The sequence below is a fragment of the Octopus sinensis genome, unplaced genomic scaffold, assembly GCF_006345805.1.
Source record: "Octopus sinensis unplaced genomic scaffold, ASM634580v1 Contig14929, whole genome shotgun sequence".
Classification (NCBI taxonomy): Eukaryota; Metazoa; Mollusca; class Cephalopoda; order Octopoda; family Octopodidae; genus Octopus; species Octopus sinensis.
Window position 1 is genome coordinate 13,558 of NW_021833443.1, and position 22,847 is coordinate 36,404.

Here is a 22,847-nt window from a genome sequence, read left to right on the forward strand (position 1 = left end):
AAAGTAGTGCCGTCACCATGACCTCGGGTCATCACCATGAATTGACCAATCAGAAGCAGCGCTATCACCATGACCTCGGGTCATCACCATGGATTGATCAATCAGAAGCAGCGCTGTCACCGTGACCTCGGGTCATCACCATGGATTGACCAATCAGAAGCAGCACTCGCAGTATCTGACATATGTTAGATACCAAAAATATCTCAAAGTGTTCTCACTCACATGTGTGTAATAAATATATATAATTAGGGTTCAGTAAAATAATTTACTTTACCACACACTGAACTTTTAGAAATAGCAGCCAAAAAATTTTAGCTATTTGCTCTACTATAATAAAAGTCTCCCAGACAATGTATACTCAAAAATAATCCACGCAGGTATAGAGGGAAAAATAAGGAAAGATCACACGTCCATCGATTACTTGAGAAGACCGTTTCTGGATTAGTTAGATATAGAGATGCTAGAAATACATACTCTTATCAACATTCCTGTCATCAGCCCAAGATTTCGTTAAGTTTAAATTTGAGAGCAGATATATATATATGTGAACTGAGGGGGATTTGGCTGCTATTTCTACCATGTCTAGCTACCATGTAGAGGTCTCCCTCATTGGCTCATACATATATACATAGATAAGAGAGAAGGGTGTGATTAGAGGCAGATATGGCTGCTATTTTTAGCATCTCTAGCTACCATGTAGAGGTCTCCCTCATTGGCTCATACATACATATATACATAGATTAGTTAGTTAGTTAGTTAGTTAGTTAATTTTTGGCTCAAAAGCAAATAGCAAGGCCATGTAGGGGGACATGGAGTTATGTACAGGGAGGGTGGTCATGCAAAGAGTTCAGGCCATTTCTGGTCAAGAGAGACTTTGAACTGAGCGGTCGTCGGCATCTTCACTATCTCGTCTGGCAGCTTATTCCACGGATCCACAACCTGGATGGAGAAAGCCCCTCTCCTTCGATTGAGATGAAATCGTCACAGATAGAGCTTTTCAGAGTGACCCCGCAGCCGACGCTCTGGAGCAGGAGTGAAGAACAGCTCTTTCAAGAGGTTACACTTTCCGCTTATGATGTTGTGAACGAGAATGAGATCTCCACGGCAGCGGCGTTTTTCTAGAGAATAAAGGTTGAGCGTCTTCAGCCTTTCTTCATAAGACAAATGCTTGAGACCAAGAACCATGCGGGTAGCCAGCTTCTGGACTCTTTCGAGATGATGTAAGTCTTTGAGGAGACAAGGAGAAGAGGCTTGAACCCCGTACTCCAATATGGGTCTCACCAGCGTGACATAGAGCGGTAGGAATATGGCTGCTGTGAGCATTCCGAATGATAAGAGAGAAGGGTGTGATTTGAGGGAAATTTGGCTGCTATTTCTAGCAGCTCTAGCTACCATGTAGAGGACTCCCTCACTGGCTCATACATACCTATATACATAGATAAGGGAGCAGGGTGTGATTTGAAGTACCAGTTGAATACTGGGGTCAAAGTTATCAACTAGCTTCTTTCCCTAAAACTCTCAGGCCTTAAGGAGTTTTAATTTCGATCACTTTAAAAGAAGGATATTTGCACCAGTGAACCACAAGCAGTCTTAAGTGAGTTGGTACCAAAAAGGCTTAAGGGGCAGAAAAAGGTGTAGGAGTCAAGATGAGTAAATAAATGACTGACCTGTATATCATCAGGGGGTTTCGGAACTGGGGGTTCGTGTCTGTGGGACTCCTTGTCTGTGGAAAGATAAAAGAAGAGATTACATTACATACATATAAAGCAGTGTTCAAAGAGAGACAGAAGACCATACATCTATTATCATCACCAGGAGTGGCTGTGTGGTAAGTAGTTTGCTGACCAACCACATGGTTCCGGGTTCAGTCCCATTGCATGGCATCTTGGGCAAGTGTCTTCTGCTATAGCCTCGGGCCGACCAAAGCCTTGTGAGTGGATTTGGTAGACAGAAACTGCAAGAAGCCCGTCATATATATGTATATATATATAGGCGCAGGAGAGGCTGTGTGGTAAGTAGCTTGTTTACCAACCACATGGTTCCGGGTTCAGTCCCACTATGTGGTACCTTGGGCAAGTGTCTTCTATTATAGCCTCAGGCTGACCAAAGCCTTGTGAGTGAGTTTGGTGGACGGAAACTGAAAGGAGCCCATCGTATATATGTATATGTATATATATATATATATATATATATATATATATATGTGTGTTTGTATATGTTTGTGTTTGTGTGTCTGTGTTTGTCACCCTAGCATTGCTTGGCAACCGATGCTGGTGTGTTTACGTCGCTGTCACTTAGCAGTTCAGCAAAAGCAACCGATAGAATAAGTACTGGGCTTACAAAGAATAAGTCCCGGGGTCGAGTTGGTCGATTAAAGGCGGTGCTCCAGCATGGCCGCAGTCAAATGACTGAAACAAGTAAAAGAGTAAAGAGTATCATCATTTTTATAATTATCATTATTATTATTATTATTAATGGCTTCCTAGACCCCAGTCGAACTGTCCAACCCATGCCAGCGTGGAAAACAATGATGATGATGATGAATCCTTTCTACTATAGGCATAAGGCCTGAAATTTTGGGGGAGGGGGCTAGTTGATTACATCAGCCCCAGTGCTCAACTGGTAATTAATTTTGTTGACCTCAAAACGATGAAAGGCAAAGTCAGTCTCAGAGGAATTAAACTCTTTTACTTGTTTCAGTCATTTTGACTGTGGCCATGCTGGAGCACCACCCTTAGTCAAGCAAATCAACCTCAGGACTTATTCTTTGTAAGTACTTATTCTATCGGTCTCTTTTGCTGAACCGCTAAGTTTCGCGGACGTAAACACACCAGCATCAGTTGTCCAGCAATATCGGGGGGACAAACACAGACACACACACATATATATATGACGGGCTTCTTTCAGTTTCCGTCTACCAAATCCACTCACAAGACTTTGGTCGGCTCAAGGTTATAGTAGAAGACACTTGCCCATAAGTGGCTGTGTGGTAAGTAGCTTGCTTACCAACCACATGGTTCCGGGTTCAGTCCCACTGTGTGGCATCTTGAGCAAGTGTCTTCGACTATAGCCTCGGGCCGACCAATGCCTTGTGAGTGGATTTGGTAGACGGAAACTGAAAGAAGCCTGTCGTATATATGTATATATATATATAAGTGTGTTTGTATATGTTTGTGTTTGTGTGTCTGTGTTTGTCACCCTAGCATTGCTTGGCAACCGATGCTGGTGTGATTACGTCCCCGTCACTTAGCAGTTCGGAAAAAGAGACCGATAGAATAAGTACTGGGCTTACAAAGAATAAGTCCCGGGGTCAATTTGCTCGACTAAAGGCGGTGCTCCAGCATGGCCACAGTCAAAGGCGGTGCTCCAGCATGGCCACAAGTAAAAGAGTATTTAATGGGCTACAGCAAATATTCTGCTCAATACCACAGATTTGCTTGTCAGTTGTTTGACCTTAACCAGCTGAGCATGTCCCTTAGTGGCTGACGATATGTGCATCTCTGACCACGAGCAGAAGTAGTGGGGGAGCATCATGGCCATGTGTTGAGAGGGATTCTTTGGGGTTTGAATATTTCACCTCTGGAAACATGGGTGTTTTGTTCAACATCCTTAAACAACCCTTAATCAGGGACCTTTTGAGTGGGATGGGTTACCTGACCTGAAGAAAATTCTAACGGGGCCCCACCCGCAAGGTCATGCGCTGTTTATCTTGATATGAGATCACCATGTCGCGCACATATGGTTGTGATGCATGTGCCTGGTGTACCCTTATTAGACGGGTAGTCATGATGGGAATACTGGGCTTCGTATATTTTACCCCAGTGTCACTTTGATGACATGCACTGCTCTCTCACTCAATAATAATAATAATAATAATAGGCAGTGGCTCTCATGGCTTCTGATCTTAACTGATTGGAAGTGTCAGCATGTACATTGTTTTGTCTTGGTATAAAAGATGGGTTTTACAGCAATTATTCTGCTCAATACCACAGATTTGCTTGTCAGTTGTTTGACCTTAACCAGTTGAGCATGTCCCTTAGTGACTGACGATATGTGCATCTCTGATCATGAGCAGAAGTAGTGGGGGAGCATCATAGCCATGTGTTGAGAGGAATTCTTTGGGGTTTGAATAATTCACATTTGGAAACATGGGTGTTTTGTTCAACATCCTTAAACAACCCTTAATCAGGGACCTTTTGAGTGGAATGGGTTACTCGACCAGAAGAAAATTCTAACTGGGCCCCACCTGCAAGGTCATGCGCTGTTTATCTTGTTATGAGATTACCATGTCACGCACATATGGTTGTGATGCATGTGCCTAGTGTACCCTTATCAGACGGGTAGTCATGATGGGTATATTGGGCTTCGTATATTTTACCCCAGTGTCATTTTAATGGCATGCACTGCTCTCTCACTCAATAATGGTTTCAAATTTTGGCACAAGGCCAGCAACTTTGAGGTAGAGAGTAAGTCAATTACATTGACCTGGGACACTACTGGTACTTATTTTTTCAACGGCAAAGGGTCTTGGTGGGGGTTTGAACTTAGAACGTAAAGGCTGATGAAATTCTAAAAAAGCACTTTGCCTGGTCTCCTTACAATTCTGCCAGCATACAGCCTTTTAGCTTGGAGAAATTATTACGCTACTTAGAAATAGGGGAGGGTTGATGACAGGGAAGGCATCCGGCTGTACAAAAACCACCTCAGTTACCTCCACCTGTCGCATGCAGGCATCGAAACACGGAAATGAAAACAACGACGATGGGGGATTATGATGATTTTATAATCAAGTGAAAGCCAACCTTTGTTCTTGTCTTTAGCAGGGTCCAGGTGGCCATCCCCCAAAAGAGCTTCGACCCCACCAACATGGTGGTTCAGTTTGTCAAGGACCGCGACATGATCATTGGCAGGGGCATGCTTGGCTGGAAAATAGAATTTGTGGGGTTTGTGAGTTGCTATGTTGTTGTTTAGCCACTGATCAGTAATAATATAGTAGACCTATGGTCAAAGATGGTCCACCTGTGACCACCCCATCTTTTATTCAGGCATAGTGTATCTAGGACTACATTATCTAATGTATAGTAGTTAGTATTAGTGGCTATTATTGTAGTTGTTCTTGTTTAGCCCCAGGTCAGTCCTGATCCAGACAGACCTATGATCAAAGATGTTCCAGCTGTGACCATCCCATCTTTCATTCAGGCATAGTCTACCTAGGACTACATTATCTAACGTATAGTATAATAGTTAGTATTAGTGGTTGTAGTTGTTGTTTAGCCCTAGGTCAGTCCTGATCCAGACAGACCTATGATCAAAGATGTTCCAGCTGTGACCATCCCATCTTTCATTCAGGCATAGTCTACCTAGGACTACATTATCTAATGTATAGTATAATAGTTAGTATTAGTGGTTGTAGTTGTTGTTTAGCCCTAGGTCAGTCCTGATCCAGACAGACCTATGATCAAAGACGTTCCAGCTGTGACCATCCCATCTTTTATTCAGGCATAGTGTATCTAGGACTACATTATCTAATGTATAGTATAGCAGTTAGTATTATAATCTTGGAGATAATAATTTTGACTGGTAAAGCAAGCGGTGAACCTGTATTAATCCCTAGAATTCCACTTATTCCCTCAGATATGCCTTTCCAGTACAAGTGCCTGCAATTCCCTTTGAAACTGAGCTCTGCAAAGAGCATTAACAAGGACCAGGGGCAGTTCTTGGATGTGGTAGGTCTGAACCTTGCGGATCCAGTTTTCTCCCATGGCCAACTTTATGTGGGATGCTCAAGGGTCAGCAATCCAAATCATTTGTTTATTTCTGCCCCACAAGGAAAGACCAAAAATGTTGTTTATCAAGAAGCTCTGCAAGCTTATTAAGATTCACCAGATCATCAGGTGTTTATTATTTACCTGTAATATTTGTAAGTGTTGTAAATGTATCAATAATCTACATGTTATTTTTATTTTTGCAGGTGGCACATAAAAAGCACCATTTGGGCGTGGCCGTTGCCAGTACCACCAAACTGGCCCTCGTGCCAGTGGCAAGTAAAAAGCACCCACTACACTCTCGGAGTGATTGGCATTAGGAAGGGCATCCAGCTGTAGAAACTCTGCCAGATCAGATTAGAGTCTGGTTTGCCAGCCCTCAGTCAAAATCGTCCAACCCATGCTAGCATGGACAGCGGATGTTGAATGATGATGATGACGATGATGATGCAAATTTATTTGTATGTCTACTTTAAAACTAAATGTCAGTCTGTTTCTATATTCATTGGAAATCTATTTCAACACTAGAGCCCCTGGGAACACACAAAGTCCTTTTCAGAGTTATTTACTTTGAATTGTTATTATCTCGTATCTGATTGTTATTACGTAACATGCTTCACAATTTTAGTACAAGTAGCTTGCTAACCAACCACATGGTTCCGGGTTCAGTCCCACTGCGTGGCATCTTGGGCAAGTGTCTTCTGCTATAGCCCCGGGCTGACCAATGCCTTGTGAGTGGATTTGGTAGACGGAAACTGAAAGAAGCCTGTCGTATATGTGTATGTATATATATATATATATATGTGTGTGTGTGTTTGTGTGTCTGTGTTTGTTCCCCTAGCATTGCTTGACAACCGATGCTGGTGTGTTTATGTCCCCGTCACTTAGCGGTTTGGCAAAAAGCGACCGATAGAATAAGTACTGGGCTTACAAAAAGAATAAGTCCCGGGGTCGAGTTGCTCGACTAAAGGCGGTGCTCCAGCATGGCCGCAGTCAAAATGACTGAAACAAGTAAAAGAGTAAAAAAAAAAGAGTAAAAGAGATACATTAGTAGTATTTCCTCCCAAGTTCAATATACTCTGGGAATGCATTAAAGCCCTTATTATTATTAGGTAACTAATTTCCTGCTATTACATAACTGACTTCACAATTTAGGTATTCACAACTTATTGGGAATTCCTAAAACCAAGATCCTATGTAAGACAGTTGCGTATTCTCTGTAAATGCTCAAAGGGTTCCATACTTTGTATTGTTGTTATTGGATCAGTGAAACAATTATGAAAATGGAACCAAGGGATGAACACCACTTTCCATGAATTACTGGGGAGGTCAGCTAGTGTATATATATATATATATATATATATACTATACTCCTGCGCCTATGATTATATATATTATGTGGTATGGCTTCAACATGTAGACAAGCATTCGATCAGCTAAGAGAGTTAAGATAATGCTGTAGTAAAAACCGCAAGTCTTGTTAGATGTAGCTACCTAGGGTTTCATGGGTGAAAGGTAAATAATTTATTTCACCATTTATCAAGCTAATAACAAAACTGTTTGTCAGTTGCCTTTTTAAGCAGATGATGTTTAAATAAGGGATGCTGATAAGGAAGAAGACAAAAAAGATAAACACAAGGGAGATAACCAACGTTACCACCAATGCCACCACCAGTTACTGTGACTCGGTAAAGAGAGAGCCATATATGTTACCACTACCATCACTACCGCTTCAACCACTACCATCACTACCACCTCAACCACTACCATCACTACCACCACAATTTTTGTAACCTGGTACTGAGAGTGAGAGAGACATAGATGTTACCCCTTTTCTTCCACTTTAATGCCAACCACCACCACCACCATCACCACCACAGTTTTTGTGACCTGATAGAGAGAGAGAGAGAATCATAGGTGTTACCCCCCTTTCTCCCTCCTTAATACCAACACCACCACCTCAACCATCACCACCACCACCACAGTTATTATGACCCAGCAAAAAAAAAGAGAGAGAGAGAGAGTTGTAGATTTTACCCCCAACCCAAGCCATTCTTCCTCCATAATGCCAAAATCTCCACCGCTGCCAACACCACCATCTAAGATGACCCCAAGAGTACTCACCTCCTTCCAAGATGTCCTGGACGGCATCTTTGGCGGCAATGTTGTCCTTCATGCGTTTCTCCTGTTGGTGCTCCACATGGTGGCTCTTGTCCTGGGAGTTGAGCGTCGTATATGTACTGGTCAGCAATATCAACACACCAACCACGAGGACAAACTATAGAAACAGACGTCCAGTGAGTGAGAGAGAGAGAGAGTATTTCTTTATTCATCATAAGGTTGAGAAAAAGAGGGGACAAAACAAACGTTGGGGTCAGGGTATCGAATGAGACGAAACGTATGAATAAACAAACAATTAAAATATATACCTATTTCTTTATTACCCACAAGGGGCTAAACATAGAGGGGACAAACAAGGACAGACACAGGTATTAAGTCGATTACATCGACCCCAGTGCGTAACTGGTACTTAATTTATCGACCCCGAAAGGATGAAAGGTAAAGTCGACCTCGGCGGAATTTGAACTCATTACGTAACGGCAGACGAAATACCTATTTCTTTACTACCCACAAGGGGCTAAACATAGAGGGGACAAACAAGGACAGACATAGGTATTAAGTCGATTACATCGACCCCAGTGTGTAACTGGTACTTAATTTATCAACCTCAAAAGGATGAAAGGTAAAGTTGACCTCAGCGGAATTTGAACTCAGAACATAACGGCAGATGAAATACCTATTTCTTTACTACCCACAGGGGCTAACATAGAGGGGACAAAACAGAGACAGGCAGACATAGGTATTAATCATTACATCGACCCCAGTGCGTAACTGGTACTTAATTTATCGACCCCGAAAGGATGAAAGGTAAAGTCGACCTCGGCGGAATTTGAACTCACAACATAACGGCAAACGAAATACCGCTAAGCATTTCGCCCGGCGTGCTAACGATTCTGCCAGTTCACCGCCTTTTAAAATATATACGATTAAATGAGAATGAGTGAATAACAAAAAATGAAGCGGAGGACGCGGTCGACCCCACAAACCACAAACTCACACTGAAGACTTTGATTTCTCCTTTTCTACATTCTCGATTAAACAGATTCTTTCACTCGCAACATACTTGCTATAGACTTCCATCTTTTACGAAACACACTTTGCGACAGGCATTTCTTCTCCAGCCTTATTTTCCGTTTCATGTGGAAAACGAAAAAGTCGATTAGCTCGAGACTGGAGATAAACATGCCTGTTGCAATTCCTTTTACTCTCGTCTTCCACACTACTTCTTTCGCCATAGCAACTACCGAGAGAAAACAGGCTCGCTCCTCCCTATTCAGGGAGGTCGGCAGAACTATCTTAATTACAAATTCACTCGACAGTTGTACTCTTCTCGAATGCGACAGCAGGTGTTCGACATAAGCCCAGAGTTCAGTCACTTTAGGGCATTGCACAATTGCGTGCAAAGACAAACAGACAGACATCACTTATGTATAAATGAGTGGGGAATGATTAGCCAAAGAAATAAATATGAAATAACAAACAAATAAATTAAAAAAGAGTAAAGTCGTTAATAGGCACAGGTGTGGATGTGTGGTAAGTAGCTTGTTTACCAATCACATGGTTCCGGGTTCAGTCCCACTGCATGGCAGCTTGGGCAAGTGTCTTCTACTATAGTCTCAGGCCGACCAAAGCCTTGTGAGTGGATTTGGTAGATGGAAACTGAAAGAAGCCCGTCATATATATATATTATATATATATATATATATATATTATATATATATAGTGCAGGAGTGGCTGTGTGTAAAGTAGCTGGTTTACCACCACATGGTTCTGGGTTCAGTCCCACTGCATGGCACCTTGGGCAAGTGTCTTCTACTATAGCCTCGGGCCAACCAAATCCTTGTGAGCGGACTTGGTAGATGGAAACTGAAAGAAGCCTGTCTAGCAATCGAGTGTCCATCCCTAATGAAACCAAGGAAGGTCGAAATCATGTGATCTGGTGGTCTTGGCACTGGATATAAAGGGAATTTATCTCCCCACTAGCGTAATATGCAAGAGTGCCTTTCGCACCAAAAGCCTACATGAGGGTTTCTCTCCTGGCATCTACCACAGTACAGATCACAGGTACCCAAACTGTTTTGGGCTGCCCCTCCTTGAAACCCAGGCCACATTTCTAGTGCCCTCACTCCAACTAACCATCACAAATATACACCTTTTTCTGAAGCAAATTCTAAGCAAATGTATTTCACAAATAAAACTTAACCTAGCAAACCCATTATTTTTGTTATTTTTTACATGAATCACTACCCAATTATTGCCCTGCTTTTCTTCAATGCCCCCTTGAAACTTTCCACCACCCCCAAAGGGGCAATACTGCCCATTTTGGGAACCACTGGTATGGATTGTTCTAACAGAACCACCACGTTTATGTAGGGATAAGTATAAGGCCAAGACATGTAGAGGCTCTCCCTTGTTGGTTTGTGATGTGAAGGGGTTACCAAGAGGGTTTGGATTAGTAATGTGAAATGATTAAGGAATTACTTACTTTGGATAGGCCTTTACCCTCCGATGCTGCAGACATGACCCTCAAAAAGAACAGAGCTGGCATGATATAACAGATGAGGGTCCCCATGGTGGCCCCATTAAGGCCCAGGATAAACTCCACTGAAACAACAAACAAAAAAAATGAGGATATGAAAGGGGATTGGTTAATGCAATTTCTGTGTGTGTCTGCTTTATTTTAGGGCTATCAAGGTTACCAATAGTTTCATGCATAGAGAAATCTCTCTTGACAATTATCAAGCCTGTTACAAACTATCACTTACCGTTGGGGACGGAAATACCTATCACCATGGAAACGACGATAATGGCCAACGTGATAAGTGTGAAGTGTAACTCGGGAATCTGGTGACTCATCTCAAATCCATCGCTGGTCTTGGGTCTCTGTTGAGGGACATACAGACAGATAGACAGGTTTAAGGTAATGGTGGTGGTGGTGGTGGTGGTGGTGGCAGAAGTCGTGATGGTGGTAGCAGTGGTGGTGGTGGTAGTGGTGACAGAAGTCGAGATATAGAAGCAGTGGTGGAATTAGTGGTTGCGATGGTAGTGGTGGTGGTGGTGGTGGCAGAAGTTGTGATATAGTAGCAGTGGTGGTGTTAGTGGTTGCGATGGTAGTGGTGGTGGTGGTGACAGAAGTCGAGATATAGAAGCAGTGGTGGAATTAGTGGTTGCGATGGTAGTGGTGGTGGTGGTGGCAGAAGTTGTGATATAGTAGCAGTGGTGGTGTTAGTGGTTGCGATGGTAGTGGTGGTGGTGGTGGCAGAAGTTGTGATATAGTAGCAGTGGTGGTGTTAGTGGTTGCGATGGTAGTGGTGGTGGTGGTGGCAGAAGTTGTGATATAGTAGCAGTGGTGGTGTTAGTGGTTGCGATGGTAGTGGTGGTGGTGGTGGCAGAAGTTGTGATATAGTAGCAGTGGTGGTGTTAGTGGTTGCGATGGTAGTGGTGGTGGTGGTGGCAGAAGTCGTGATGGTGGTAGCAGTGGTGGTGATAATGGTGGTGGTGGTGTTAGTGGTTGTGATGGTAGTGGTGGCAGAAGTCATGATATAGTAGCAGTGGTGGTGGTGGTAGTGATAATGGTGGTGGTGGTGATAATGGTGGTGGTGGTGTTAGTGGTTGCGATGGTAGTGGTGGTGGTGGCAGAAGTTGTGATATAGTAGCAGTGGTGGTGGTGGTAGCAGCGATGACTTACCTTCGGGAACAACATCGTATAAAGACTGGTACGGCAGGGAAATATGATGAGGGGGAAGGTGACAGCGATGGAGAGTACAAAGCTCAGCTTCACCATGTCCGTGAAGAAAGTCGGGACCAGCATGTTGATTATGTCACCTGTAATCTCGATATTACAGAACGCTATGTAGCCAAAGAAGCCGACCTGCAAGAGACGAGAAGTGAGGTACATCGTTAGCTATTTGGGGTACCTGGTACCAAGATGCAGATGAACATACCCTGATGTAATGAAAAACAGCTTACAAGGTGCAAGAGGTGAGGTACATCGTTAGCTATTTGAGGTACCTGGTACCAAGATGCAGATGAACATACCATGATGTTGGTACAAGAAGTGAGGTACATATACACACAAACAGACTGGTACCTATACAGACAGTATATAAAAGAGACAGAGAAATGGACCAAGCTAAATAGAACTTACCAGAAGGTAGGCAACGGAGCAGATATTTACGGCACTGCTCACAATTTTATTGATGACATTGAAGGAAGGTTCTGGAAGTTCATCATAGAGCAGGAACAACTGGCTGGAATAACAGATGTGAAGAGTGTGGCATGAGAGGAAGGTCTGAGAGAAAGAGAGATTTCTGTGTGTGTGTATACACACATATATATATATACATACACACACACATATATATATACCTATTTCTTTACTACCACAAGGGGCTAAAAACAGAGAGGGCAAACAAGGACAGACAAACAGATTAAGTCGATTATATCGACCCCAGTGCGTAACTGGTACTTATTTAATTGACCCCGAAAGGATGAAAGGCAAAGTCGACCTCGGCGGAATTTGATCTTAGAACGTAACGGCAGACGAAATACCTATTTCTTTACTACCCACAAGGGGCTAAACACAGAGAAGACAAACAAGGACAAAAGGATTAAGTCGAATATATCGACCCCAGTGCGTAACTGGTACTTATTTAATCGACCCCGAAAGGATGAAAGGCAAAGTCAACCTCGGCGGAATTTGATCTTAGAACGTAACGGCAAACGAAATACTGCTAAGCATTTCGCCCGGTGTGCTAACGTTTCTGCCAGCTCGCCGCCACATATATACCTGTTCACTGACAAGATTCCATGCTGCATCTTGTCAGTGAACAGGTCGCGGTCTCAAAGCGATGAAAATATTTCGGCAAATTAAATTTATACGTTGAAGTAAATCTAACGGTTTTTGTGTATTTCTTAAATGGCTTATAAACACCTTCCATGCTGCAATTGTTTTCTTTCCAGCACATGATCTCAGATCAATCACCTGCTATGCAAGTACATCTCCATAATATATATATATAATACACCACACACACATATATATAATGGAACTGTGATTATGATGAGGTGTGACAGATGGGGTGGGCATTAACGATTGCCTTTTACTCACGTTTGACATCCAAAAGCCAGTGAAAAGATTGGTATACATTGGAAGAAACCATCCCATCTCCAATACCTCACCTGTACCACCCAGTCGTTCTTCCACAGGTTTGGTAAAGACAGTAGGATCATCTATAATAATAATAATAATAATAATAATGATAATAATAATAATAGTAATGATAACAATAATAATAATAATAACAATAATAATAATAATGATAATAATAATAATAATAATAATAACAATAATAATAATATTGATAATAATAATGATAACAATAATAATAATAATAATAATAACAATAATAATAATAATGATAATAATAATGATAACGATAATGATAATAATAATAATAATAACAATAATAATGATAACGATAATGATAATAATAATAATAACAATAATAATGGTTTCAAATTATGGCACAAGGCCAGCATTTATAGAGGAAAGGGCTAAGTTAATTATATCAACCCCAGTGCTCCTTTGGTATTTAATTTATCGACCCCAAAAGGATGAAAGGCAAAGCTGACCTTGGTGGCATTCGAACTCAGTACGTAGTGACAGGTAAAATACCGCTAAGCATTTCACCTGGTGTGCTAACAATTTTGCCAGCTTGCTGTCTTAATAATACTACTACTAATAATAATAACAACAACAACAATAATGATAATCCTTTCTACAGTAAGCACAAGGCCTCAAATTTGGGGGACGCAGGGATTAGGTTGATTACATTGACTCCCCAGTGTTTAACTGGTACTTGTTTAATCGACCCCCCGAAAGGATGAAAGGCAAAGTCGACCTCAATGGAATTTGAACTCGGAACGTAGTGACAGGTGCAATACAGCTAAGCATTTCATTCAGAGTGCTAACAATTCTGCCAGCTCACTGCTTCAATAATAATAATAATAATAATAACAGTAACAAGGGCACTCAGAGAGCACAAACCTCCACCAAGGTCACACCAATGTCCTTTCCACGATTAGCCAGAGACGCAGGAGTGGCTGTGTGGTAAGTAGCTTGCTTACCAACCACATGGTTCCGGGTTCAGTCCCACTGCGTGGCATCTTGGGCAAGTGTCTTCTGCTATAGCCCCGGGCCGACCAAAGCCTTGTGAGTGGATTTGGTAGATGGAAACTGAAAGAAGCCCGTCGTATATATGTATGTATATATATATATAGGCGCAGGAGTGGCTGTGTGGTAAGTAGCTTGCTAACCAACCACATGGTTCCGGGTTCAGTCCCACTGTGTGGCATCTTGGGCAAGTGTCTTCTGCTATAGCCCTGGGCCAACCAATGCCTTGTGAGCGGATTTGGTAGACGGAAACTGAAAGAAGCCTGTCGTATATATGTATATATGTGTGTGCGTGTATGTTTGTGTTTGTCCCCCTAGCATTGCTTGACAACCGATGCTGGTGTGTTTACATCCCCGTCACTTAGCGGTTCGGCAAAAGAGACCGATAGAATAAGTACTGGGCTTACAAAGAATAAGTCCCGGGGATTGAATTGCTCGACTAAAGGCGGTGCTCCAGCATGGCCGCAGTCAAAATGACTGAAACAAATAAAAAAGAAAAAAAAGGAAAAGAAAGAAAGACGATTTTTAAAATGAGAATATCCGAAATAAACTCGATTGCTCTCACAAACAAGTATAATAGAAATGAACCTGACTGTCTCTCAAAAATTAAGTAAAAGAAAAACCAGGAAAAATAATCCAGAATCCTTGTCTGGTACCGGATCGATCCCAAAATCTTATTTCTTTACTACCCACAAGGGGCTAAACACAGAGGGGACAAACAAGGACAGACAAAGGGATTAAGTCGATTACATCGACCCCAGTGCGTAACTGATACTTAATTTATCTACCCCGAAAAGATGAAAGGCAAAGTCGACCTCAGTGGAATTTGAACTCAGAACATAACGGCAGATGAAATACCTATTTCTTTACTACCCACAAGGGGCTAAACAGAGGGGACAAACAAGGACAGACAAAGGGATTAAGTCGATTACATCGACCCCAGTGCGTAACTGATACTTAATTTATCTACCCCGAAAAGATGAAAGGCAAAGTCGACCTCAGTGGAATTTGAACTCAGAACATAACGGCAGATGAAATACCTATTTCTTTACTACCCACAAGGGGCTAAACAGAGGGGACAAACAAGGACAGACAAAGGGATTAAGTCGATTACATCGACCCCAGTGCGTAACTGATACTTAATTTATCTACCCCGAAAAGATGAAAGGCAAAGTCGACCTCAGTGGAATTTGAACTCAGAACATAACGGCAGATGAAATACCTATTTCTTTACTACCCACAAGGGGCTAAACAGAGGGGACAAACAAGGACAGACAAAGGGATTAAGTCAATTACATCGACTCCAGTGTGTAACTGGTACTTAATTTATCTACCCCGAAAAGATGAAAGGCAAAGTTGACCTCAGCGGAATTTGAACTCAGAACGTAACGGCAGACGAAATACGGCTACGCATTTCGCCCAGCGTGCTAACATTTCTGCCAGCTCACCGATTCCAAAATCTAATAAGTTCATGCCAGTCACAAGGCCAAACATCCCTGGAAGTTTCATCCAAATCCATCCAGCAGTTCTTGAGATATCTTGTCCATGGACAATCAAACAAATACAACTAAAAACAATACCTCCGCCTTCGCTAAGGTGGAGGAAATAATAACAACTGCTGTTACTACTATTACTGGCAGCAGCTGTAGTAGTAGTAGTAGTGGTGGTGGTGGTAACAGTGCTGGTAGCATTAGTAGTAGTGGTAGTAGTAGTAGTAGCTCTAGTGGTGGTGGTGGTGGAGGTAGCAGTAGTACTTGTGGTAGTAGTTGTAGTAGCAGTGCTGGTGGCTTTAGTAGCAGCAGTGGTGATGGTGATAGTAGTAGTAGTTGTAGTAGTGCTGGTGGTGTTAGTAGTAGTAGTAGTAGTAGCTGTAGTGGTAGTAGTTGTAGTAGTGTTGGTGGTGTTAGTAGTAGTAGTAGTAGCGGTGGTGGTGGTGGTAGTAGTTGTAGTGGTGGTGGTGGTAGCAGTGCTGGCGGCTTTGGTAGTAGTAATAGCTGTGGTGGTGGTGGTGATAGAAGTAGTATTGGCGGTAGTGGTGGTAGTAGTAGTTGTAGTAGCAGTTCTGGTGATAGTAGCAACGCTGGTAGCATTAGTAATAGTAGTAGCAGCAGGTGTTGTTGTTGTTGTTGTTGTTGTGAATGCAGTAGAGGTGGTGGTAGTGGTGGTGGTGTGTACTTACGTAGACGACGAAGATGGTGTAGAAGCAGACGCACATGGTACTGGTGTGACTCAGCGACCGGACGTTCTTGAGGAGGCCAAGGGGCAGACCAACGAAGAGGCAGAGGCAGATGATGAGGCCGGACCTTAAGTTACTGGTGTTCTGCAAGAGAGAGAGAGTGAGGAAATACGAGTGTGAGTGGGAGAACATAGGGTAGAGCAAGTGTGAGAGAATGTGAGTGAGAGTGAATGTGAGTGAGAGAGAATGTGAGTGTGAGTGAGAGTGAATGTGAGTGAGAGAGAATGTGAGTGTGAGTGAGAGAGAATGTGAGTGTGAGTGAGAGAATGTGAGTGAGAAGATACGAGTGTAGGGTGAGAGAATATGAGTGAGAGAGTGTGAGTGAGAAGATATGAGTGTAGGGTGAGAGATTATGAGAGTGAGTAAGAGAGTAAAAGTGTGAGTGAGAGAACATAGTATAGAGCAAGTGTGAGAGAGCATGAGTGAGAGAATATGAGTGTGAGTGAGAACAATAGTGTAGAGCAAGTGTGAGAGAGCATGAGTGAAAGAATGTGAGTGAGAGAGAATGTGAGTGTGAGAGAATGTGAGTGAATGTGAGTGAGAGAGAATGTGAGTGTGAGTGAGAGAGAATATGAGTGAGATAGTGTGAGTGTGAGTGAGAGAGTAGGAGTGTGAGTGAGAGAGAGTTTGACTTGAGACTGTAGTGACAAAGAGAAAAAAAAAAGATTAGAGGCAGAGAGAATGAGAAAGAGGGAGAGAAAGAGAGGAACTACAGCCGTGATGACAAGCCTCATCCTGGAAGACCTGTAGAGCTCAATGGGTGGAGGCGCAATGGCCTAGTGGCTAGGGCAGCGGACTCGCGGTCGTAGGATCGCAGTTTCGATTCCCAGACCGGGCGTTGTGAGTGTTTATTGAGCGAAAACACCTAAAGTTCCACAAGGCTCCCGCAGGGGATGGTGGTGATCCATGCTGTACTCTTTCACCACAACTTTCTCTCACTCTTACTTCCTGTTTCTGTTGTACCTGTATTTCAAGGGGCCGGCCTTGTCACTCTCTGTGTCACGCTGAATATCCCCGAGAACTACGTTTAGGGTACACGTGTCTGTGGAGTGCTCAGCCACTTATACGTTAATTTCACGAGCAGGCTGTTCCGTTGATTCGGATCAACTGGAACCCTCGTTGTCGTAACCGACAGAGTGCTTCCGAGAGCTCAATGGGGATGTCCTGCAAACCCTGGTGGAACAAAATCCTATTGTAACTGTTAAGGAACTAGCAGAGAACCTAGGATTTGGTCATTCAACCATTCATCAACACCTACGCTAGGAGGAAAACGACCACCTTTGGTTTCAAGACAAAAGGCGTTCTTCCATCAGGATAATGCTCAATCACATACAGTGATGACATTCGAAAAGCTGGAGCAGTTTGAATGGGGACCGATGCCCCACCCACCGTTTTCGTTAGACATTACCCCCATCTGATTGTCATTTATTCTGCAGTCTTCAAAATCATTTGGACACAAGAAATATGAATTCTGTAGATGAGATCAGAACAGCACTGGAGGAAAGTTTTTCATCACAGATACATGAATTTTGGAAGAGGAGTCTTGTAAGTCAACCAGATAAGATGGACGAGCATCGTAGAAAATGAAGGAGATTATATTTTAGATTTAAAAAAGAAGCTTGTTTATCTTAAGTTTGAAGAATAAAAGAAATATAAAACAAATGCATTATGTATAGGATGACCCAATATAGACAGACAGACATATATATGTATATCAATAGATATAGACAAAGAGATAGACAGACAGACAGATAGATAGATAGACAGATAGAAAGATAGATAGGTAGATAGATAGATAGATAAGTTTCTTTATTGGCCACACAGGGCTGCACACAGATGGGACAAGTTACAAGGTAGAGCTTTTCTTTTGGGGGATGAGAAAAAACAAAAAACAAAAGAAACAAAAAAAGGGATCGTAAAAGGGAAAAAAGAACAAAAAAAATGAAAAGAAAAAAGAAAAAAAGCAAGACAGACAAATAGATAGATAGATAGATAGAAAGATAGATAGATAGATAGATAGAAAGATAGAAAGATAGATAGATAGACAGATAGATAGATAGATAGATAGATAGATAGATAGATAGATAGATAGATAGATAGATAGATAGATAGATAGATAGATAGATAGATAGATAGAAAGATAGATAGATAGACAGATGGATAGATAGATAGATAGAAAGATAGATAGATAAATAGATAGATAGATAGATAGATAGATAGATAGAAAGATAGATAGATAGACAGATGGATAGATAATAGATAGATAGATAGAAGGATAGATAGAGAGATAGACAGATAAATAGATAGATAGATAGAAAGATAGATAGATAATAGATAGATAGAAAGATAGATAGATAGATAGATAATAGAAAGATAGATAGATAGATAGATAGACAGATGGATAGATAGATAGACAGATAAATAGATAGATAGATAGACAGATAGACAGATAGATAGATAGATAGATAGATAGATAGATAGATAGATAGATAGATAGATAGACAGATAGATAGATAGATAGATAGATAGATAGATAGATAGATAGGCAGATAGATAGATAAATAAATAGACAAATGGACAGAACAAAGTTATTTAAGTGTTTGGAATTGAAGGACTTACCTCAAGTCCGGTGAATTTGGATATGATGGACGGCCCAAGATCACCAATGACCACAATCTGAGCTATCATGGTACCAAGCTGCAGACCGATCAGCCTGTGGGGAGGAAGGGGAAAAGAAGAGAAAGAAGAAGAAGAATGAATGAATGAAGACTTTACAGTGCCCCAGCCTGGCCACGGCCTAAGTAACTGAAGCAAGCAAAAGATGTCAGAAGTTAAAGATGTCAAATACTATGCCATGCTATGATCACTGTGGGCGCAGACAAAATCGCTACCGTCACCGAGATCATCACAATCACCATCACCACCTCTAACACCACTACCACCACCACACACTAATGCCACCTCTGCCGCCACCACCACCATCATCATCACAACTATCACAAAAACCACCATCCTTGTCACAATCACCCCACCCCACCACGCCACCATCGTCACTGCCAACATCGCCACCGTTATAGCTACCACACCGCAATCACCACCACCACTACCATCACCATCACCACCACCACCACCACCAGCATCACCACCACCACCAGCATCACCACTTCCACCACCACCACCACTATCACCACTTCCACCACCACCACCACTATTGCCCCCCACCACTGCGGCCACACTCATCACCACCATCACCACCTTCATCACCATACTACCATCCCCACCACCATCACCACTATCACCACCACCATCATCACAACTATCACAACAACCACAATCATTGTCACAATCACCCCACCACACCACACCACCATCGTCACTGCCAACATCACCACCGTCATAGCTACCACACCGCAATCACCACCACCACCAACAGTATCACTACCACTACCATCTCAGTGGTGGTGGTGGTGGTGGTGGTTGATGGCAGCAGTAGTGGTGTAAGCTCTTCCATTGTTGTGTGTGTGTGTATGTTGCATGTGGGTTGGCTATGTCTAGCCCCTTAGCATTTAAACTGACCGTATCCAACCCAAATATATTTTGCGTTCAAACCAGCCGCCAGATCTGGCTTCTCACACCTACCCTGCAATGTCATTCTAAAAAGAATCCATCACATCGGGAAAACCTCAAAGCTATGAGATAATCCATGATTAATAAAAAAGACTTTGTGAATAAATAAGGATTACATTTGACAGAGAAATTCAAATACTAAAAGATTAAATCTTTAGTATTTAAACTGGTCAGATCCAGCCTCTTGCACCTACCCTACAATGTAATTCTAGAAATAATTATGCCTTTCCTCCCTTGGACACACAAAGACCTGTTGAGGCAAGCGAAGTCGATATAGAACCTCATCCGACAACAGGCACCTATGCCTACCCCGCTTTGCTTGCGAAGACCTGTTGGGGCAAGTGAAATTGAAATCGGAATCGAAATTGAACCAATCCTATGACTGGCACCTGGCAGATGCCAAGACCCCTGGACTGGAGACACGTAAAAAGCACTATCCGAATCGTGGCCGATGCCAGCGCCGCCTCGACTGGCTTCCGTGTCGGTGGCACGTAAATAGCACCATCCAAATCATGGCCGAACCCAGTGCCGCCTCGACTGGCTTCCGTGTCGGTGGCACGTAAATAGCACCATCCAAATTGTGGCCGAACCCAGTGCCGCCTCGACTGGCTTCCGTGTCGGTGGCACGTAAAAAGCACCATCCAAATTGTGGCCGAACCCAGTGCCGCCTCGACTGGCTTCCGTGTCGGTGGCACGTAAATAGCACCATCCAAATTGTGGCCGAACCCAGTGCCGCCTCGACTGGCTTCCGTGTCGGTGGCACGTAAATAGCACCATCCAATTGTGGCCGAACCCAGTGCCGCCTCGACTGGCTTCCGTGTCGGTGGCACGTAAATAGCACCATCCAAATCATGGCCGAACCAGTGCCGCCTCGACTGGCTTCCGTGTCGGTGGCACGTAAATAGCACCATCCAAATTGTGGCCGAACCCAGTGCCGCCTCGACTGTTCCGTGTCGGTGGCACGTAAAAAGCACCATCCAAATTGTGGCCGAACCCAGTGCCGCCTCGACTGGCTTCCGTGTCGGTGGCACGTAAAAAGCACCATCCAAATCGTGGCCGAACCCAGTGCCGCCTCGACTGGCTTCCGTGCAGGTGGGACGTAAAATGCACCAATGCGTCCGTGGCCGTTGCCAGCCTCGCCTGGCTCCAGTGCAGGTGGCACGTAAAAAGCACCCACTACACTCACGGAGTGGTTGGCGTTAGGAAGGGCATCCAGCTGTAGAAACACTGCCAGATAAGACCGGAGCCTGGTGCAGCCTTCTGGCTTCCCAGATCCCCGGTCGAACCGTCCAACCCATGCTAGCATGGAGAACGGACGTTAAACTATGATGATGATGATGAATTAAACATTAACAAAATCTCAAAGTTATGAGATAATCCATGATTACTTCAAAACAACGTGAATAAATAAAGGAGTACATTTGAAGGCACATGGCTTAGTGGTTAGGGGCATTTGACTCATGATCGTAAGCGTTGTGTCCTTGAGCAAGACACTTTATTTCACATTGCTCCAGTCTCCACTCAGCTGGCAAAAATGAGTTGTACCTGTATTTCAGAGGACCAGCCTTGTCACACTCTGTGTCACGCTGAATCTCCCTGAGAACTACGTTAAGGGTACACGTGTCTGTGGAGTACTCAGCCACTTGCACATTAATTTCACGAGCAAGCTGTTCTGTTGATCGTATCAGCTGGGACCCTCGTCGTCGCAACCGACGGAGTGCTCCCTACATTTGTTGGATAATCTGAATGCTAAAGGGTTTTGGTTCTCACCCAAGGTTCATATGACCCTTAGGGGTTCATATAAGATTTTGCTGTTAAAATTTATGTACAGTAAAATGGTTATGCTTTTACAAAAGATTTCAAATTTTTTATACAAGGGACCAGGAGACGTGGAAACCTGCTGTACTTAATAAGATGCATCAAGCTAAGTGAAATTGAATCTTCCACACACACAAGCTTGTTCTTCCAGGTGCTGATGCCACCTAAAAGGCACCGCAACACCAGTATTAGGTGCTTTTTAAGTGGTACTAGTACTGTGCGGTACTGCTGGTACTGTGAATAAAAAAGCTATATTTTCATCATCATCACCATCATCGTTTAATGTCCATTTTCCATGCTTGCATGGGTTGGACGGTTCAACTGCGGTCTGGAAAGCCAGGAGGCTGCACCAGACTCCAATCTGATCTGGCAGAGTTTCTACAGCTGGATGCCCTTCCTAACGCCAACCACTCCGTGAGTGTAGTGGGTGTTTTTCACATGCCACCGGCACAGGTGCCAGGGGAGTCTGGCAGTGGCCACAATCGGTTGGTGCTTTTAACGTGCCACCGGAATGGAAGCCAGTCGAGGCGGTGCTGGCATTGGCCACGTTCGGATGGTGCTTTTTATGTGCCACTGGCACAGGTATCACAACTACTATTTCTGTTGATATTTATTTCGATGTTCATGTACTTGACTCAACAGGTCTCCTCAAGCACAGCGGGACGTTCTGGTATCCAAGGTACTTTGAATGGGCAGGGGCTATGCGGGACTGGTGCAGGAAGCAGCCCGGGTCTTTGCAGTCACAGCATATCTCCAGAGATCTCGGTCCTTCGTCATTGCCTCAGTGAGGCCCAACGCTTGACTACCTCATCCCATGTCTTCCTGGGTCTACCTCTCCCATATATCATCATCATCGTTTAACGTCCGTTTTCCATGCTAGCATGAGTTGGACAGTTCGACCGGGGTCTGGGAAGCCAGGAGGCTGCACCAGGCTCCAGTCTGATCTGGCAGTGTTTCTACAGCTGGATGCCCTTCCTAACGCCAGCCAATTCGTGAGTGTAGTGGGTGCTTTTTACGTGCCACCTGCACAGGTGCCAGTCAAGGCGGCACTGGCATCGACCACGATAGGATGGTGCTTTTTACGTGCCACCGTCACGGGAGCCAG

The 22,847-nt window shown here is 43.4% G+C and overlaps 1 protein-coding gene across 16 annotated transcripts in view; it reads right to left on the reverse strand.

Annotated features, from left to right (window-relative positions):
- Window positions 1-22,847, reverse strand: part of LOC115230212 (putative sodium-coupled neutral amino acid transporter 10) — a 66,848-nt gene that overhangs the window by 9,817 nt on the left and 34,184 nt on the right. For 15 of the 16 annotated variants that reach the window (XM_036499560.1, XM_036499556.1, XM_036499564.1 and 12 more), the window contains 10 exons: window positions 18,917-19,010; window positions 16,241-16,381; window positions 12,997-13,118; window positions 12,034-12,136; window positions 11,575-11,757; window positions 10,652-10,769; window positions 10,372-10,490; window positions 7,890-8,043; window positions 4,803-4,922; window positions 1,668-1,723 (listed from right to left, as the gene is read on the reverse strand). In XM_036499560.1, coding sequence (XP_036355453.1) covers window positions 1,668-1,723; window positions 4,803-4,922; window positions 7,890-8,043; window positions 10,372-10,490; window positions 10,652-10,769; window positions 11,575-11,757; window positions 12,034-12,136; window positions 12,997-13,118; window positions 16,241-16,381; window positions 18,917-19,010 — 1,210 coding nt within the window. The remainder of the gene's footprint in view (window positions 1-1,667; window positions 1,724-4,802; window positions 4,923-7,889; window positions 8,044-10,371; window positions 10,491-10,651; window positions 10,770-11,574; window positions 11,758-12,033; window positions 12,137-12,996; window positions 13,119-16,240; window positions 16,382-18,916; window positions 19,011-22,847) is intronic. The other variant, XM_029800424.2, reaches the window with a different exon arrangement.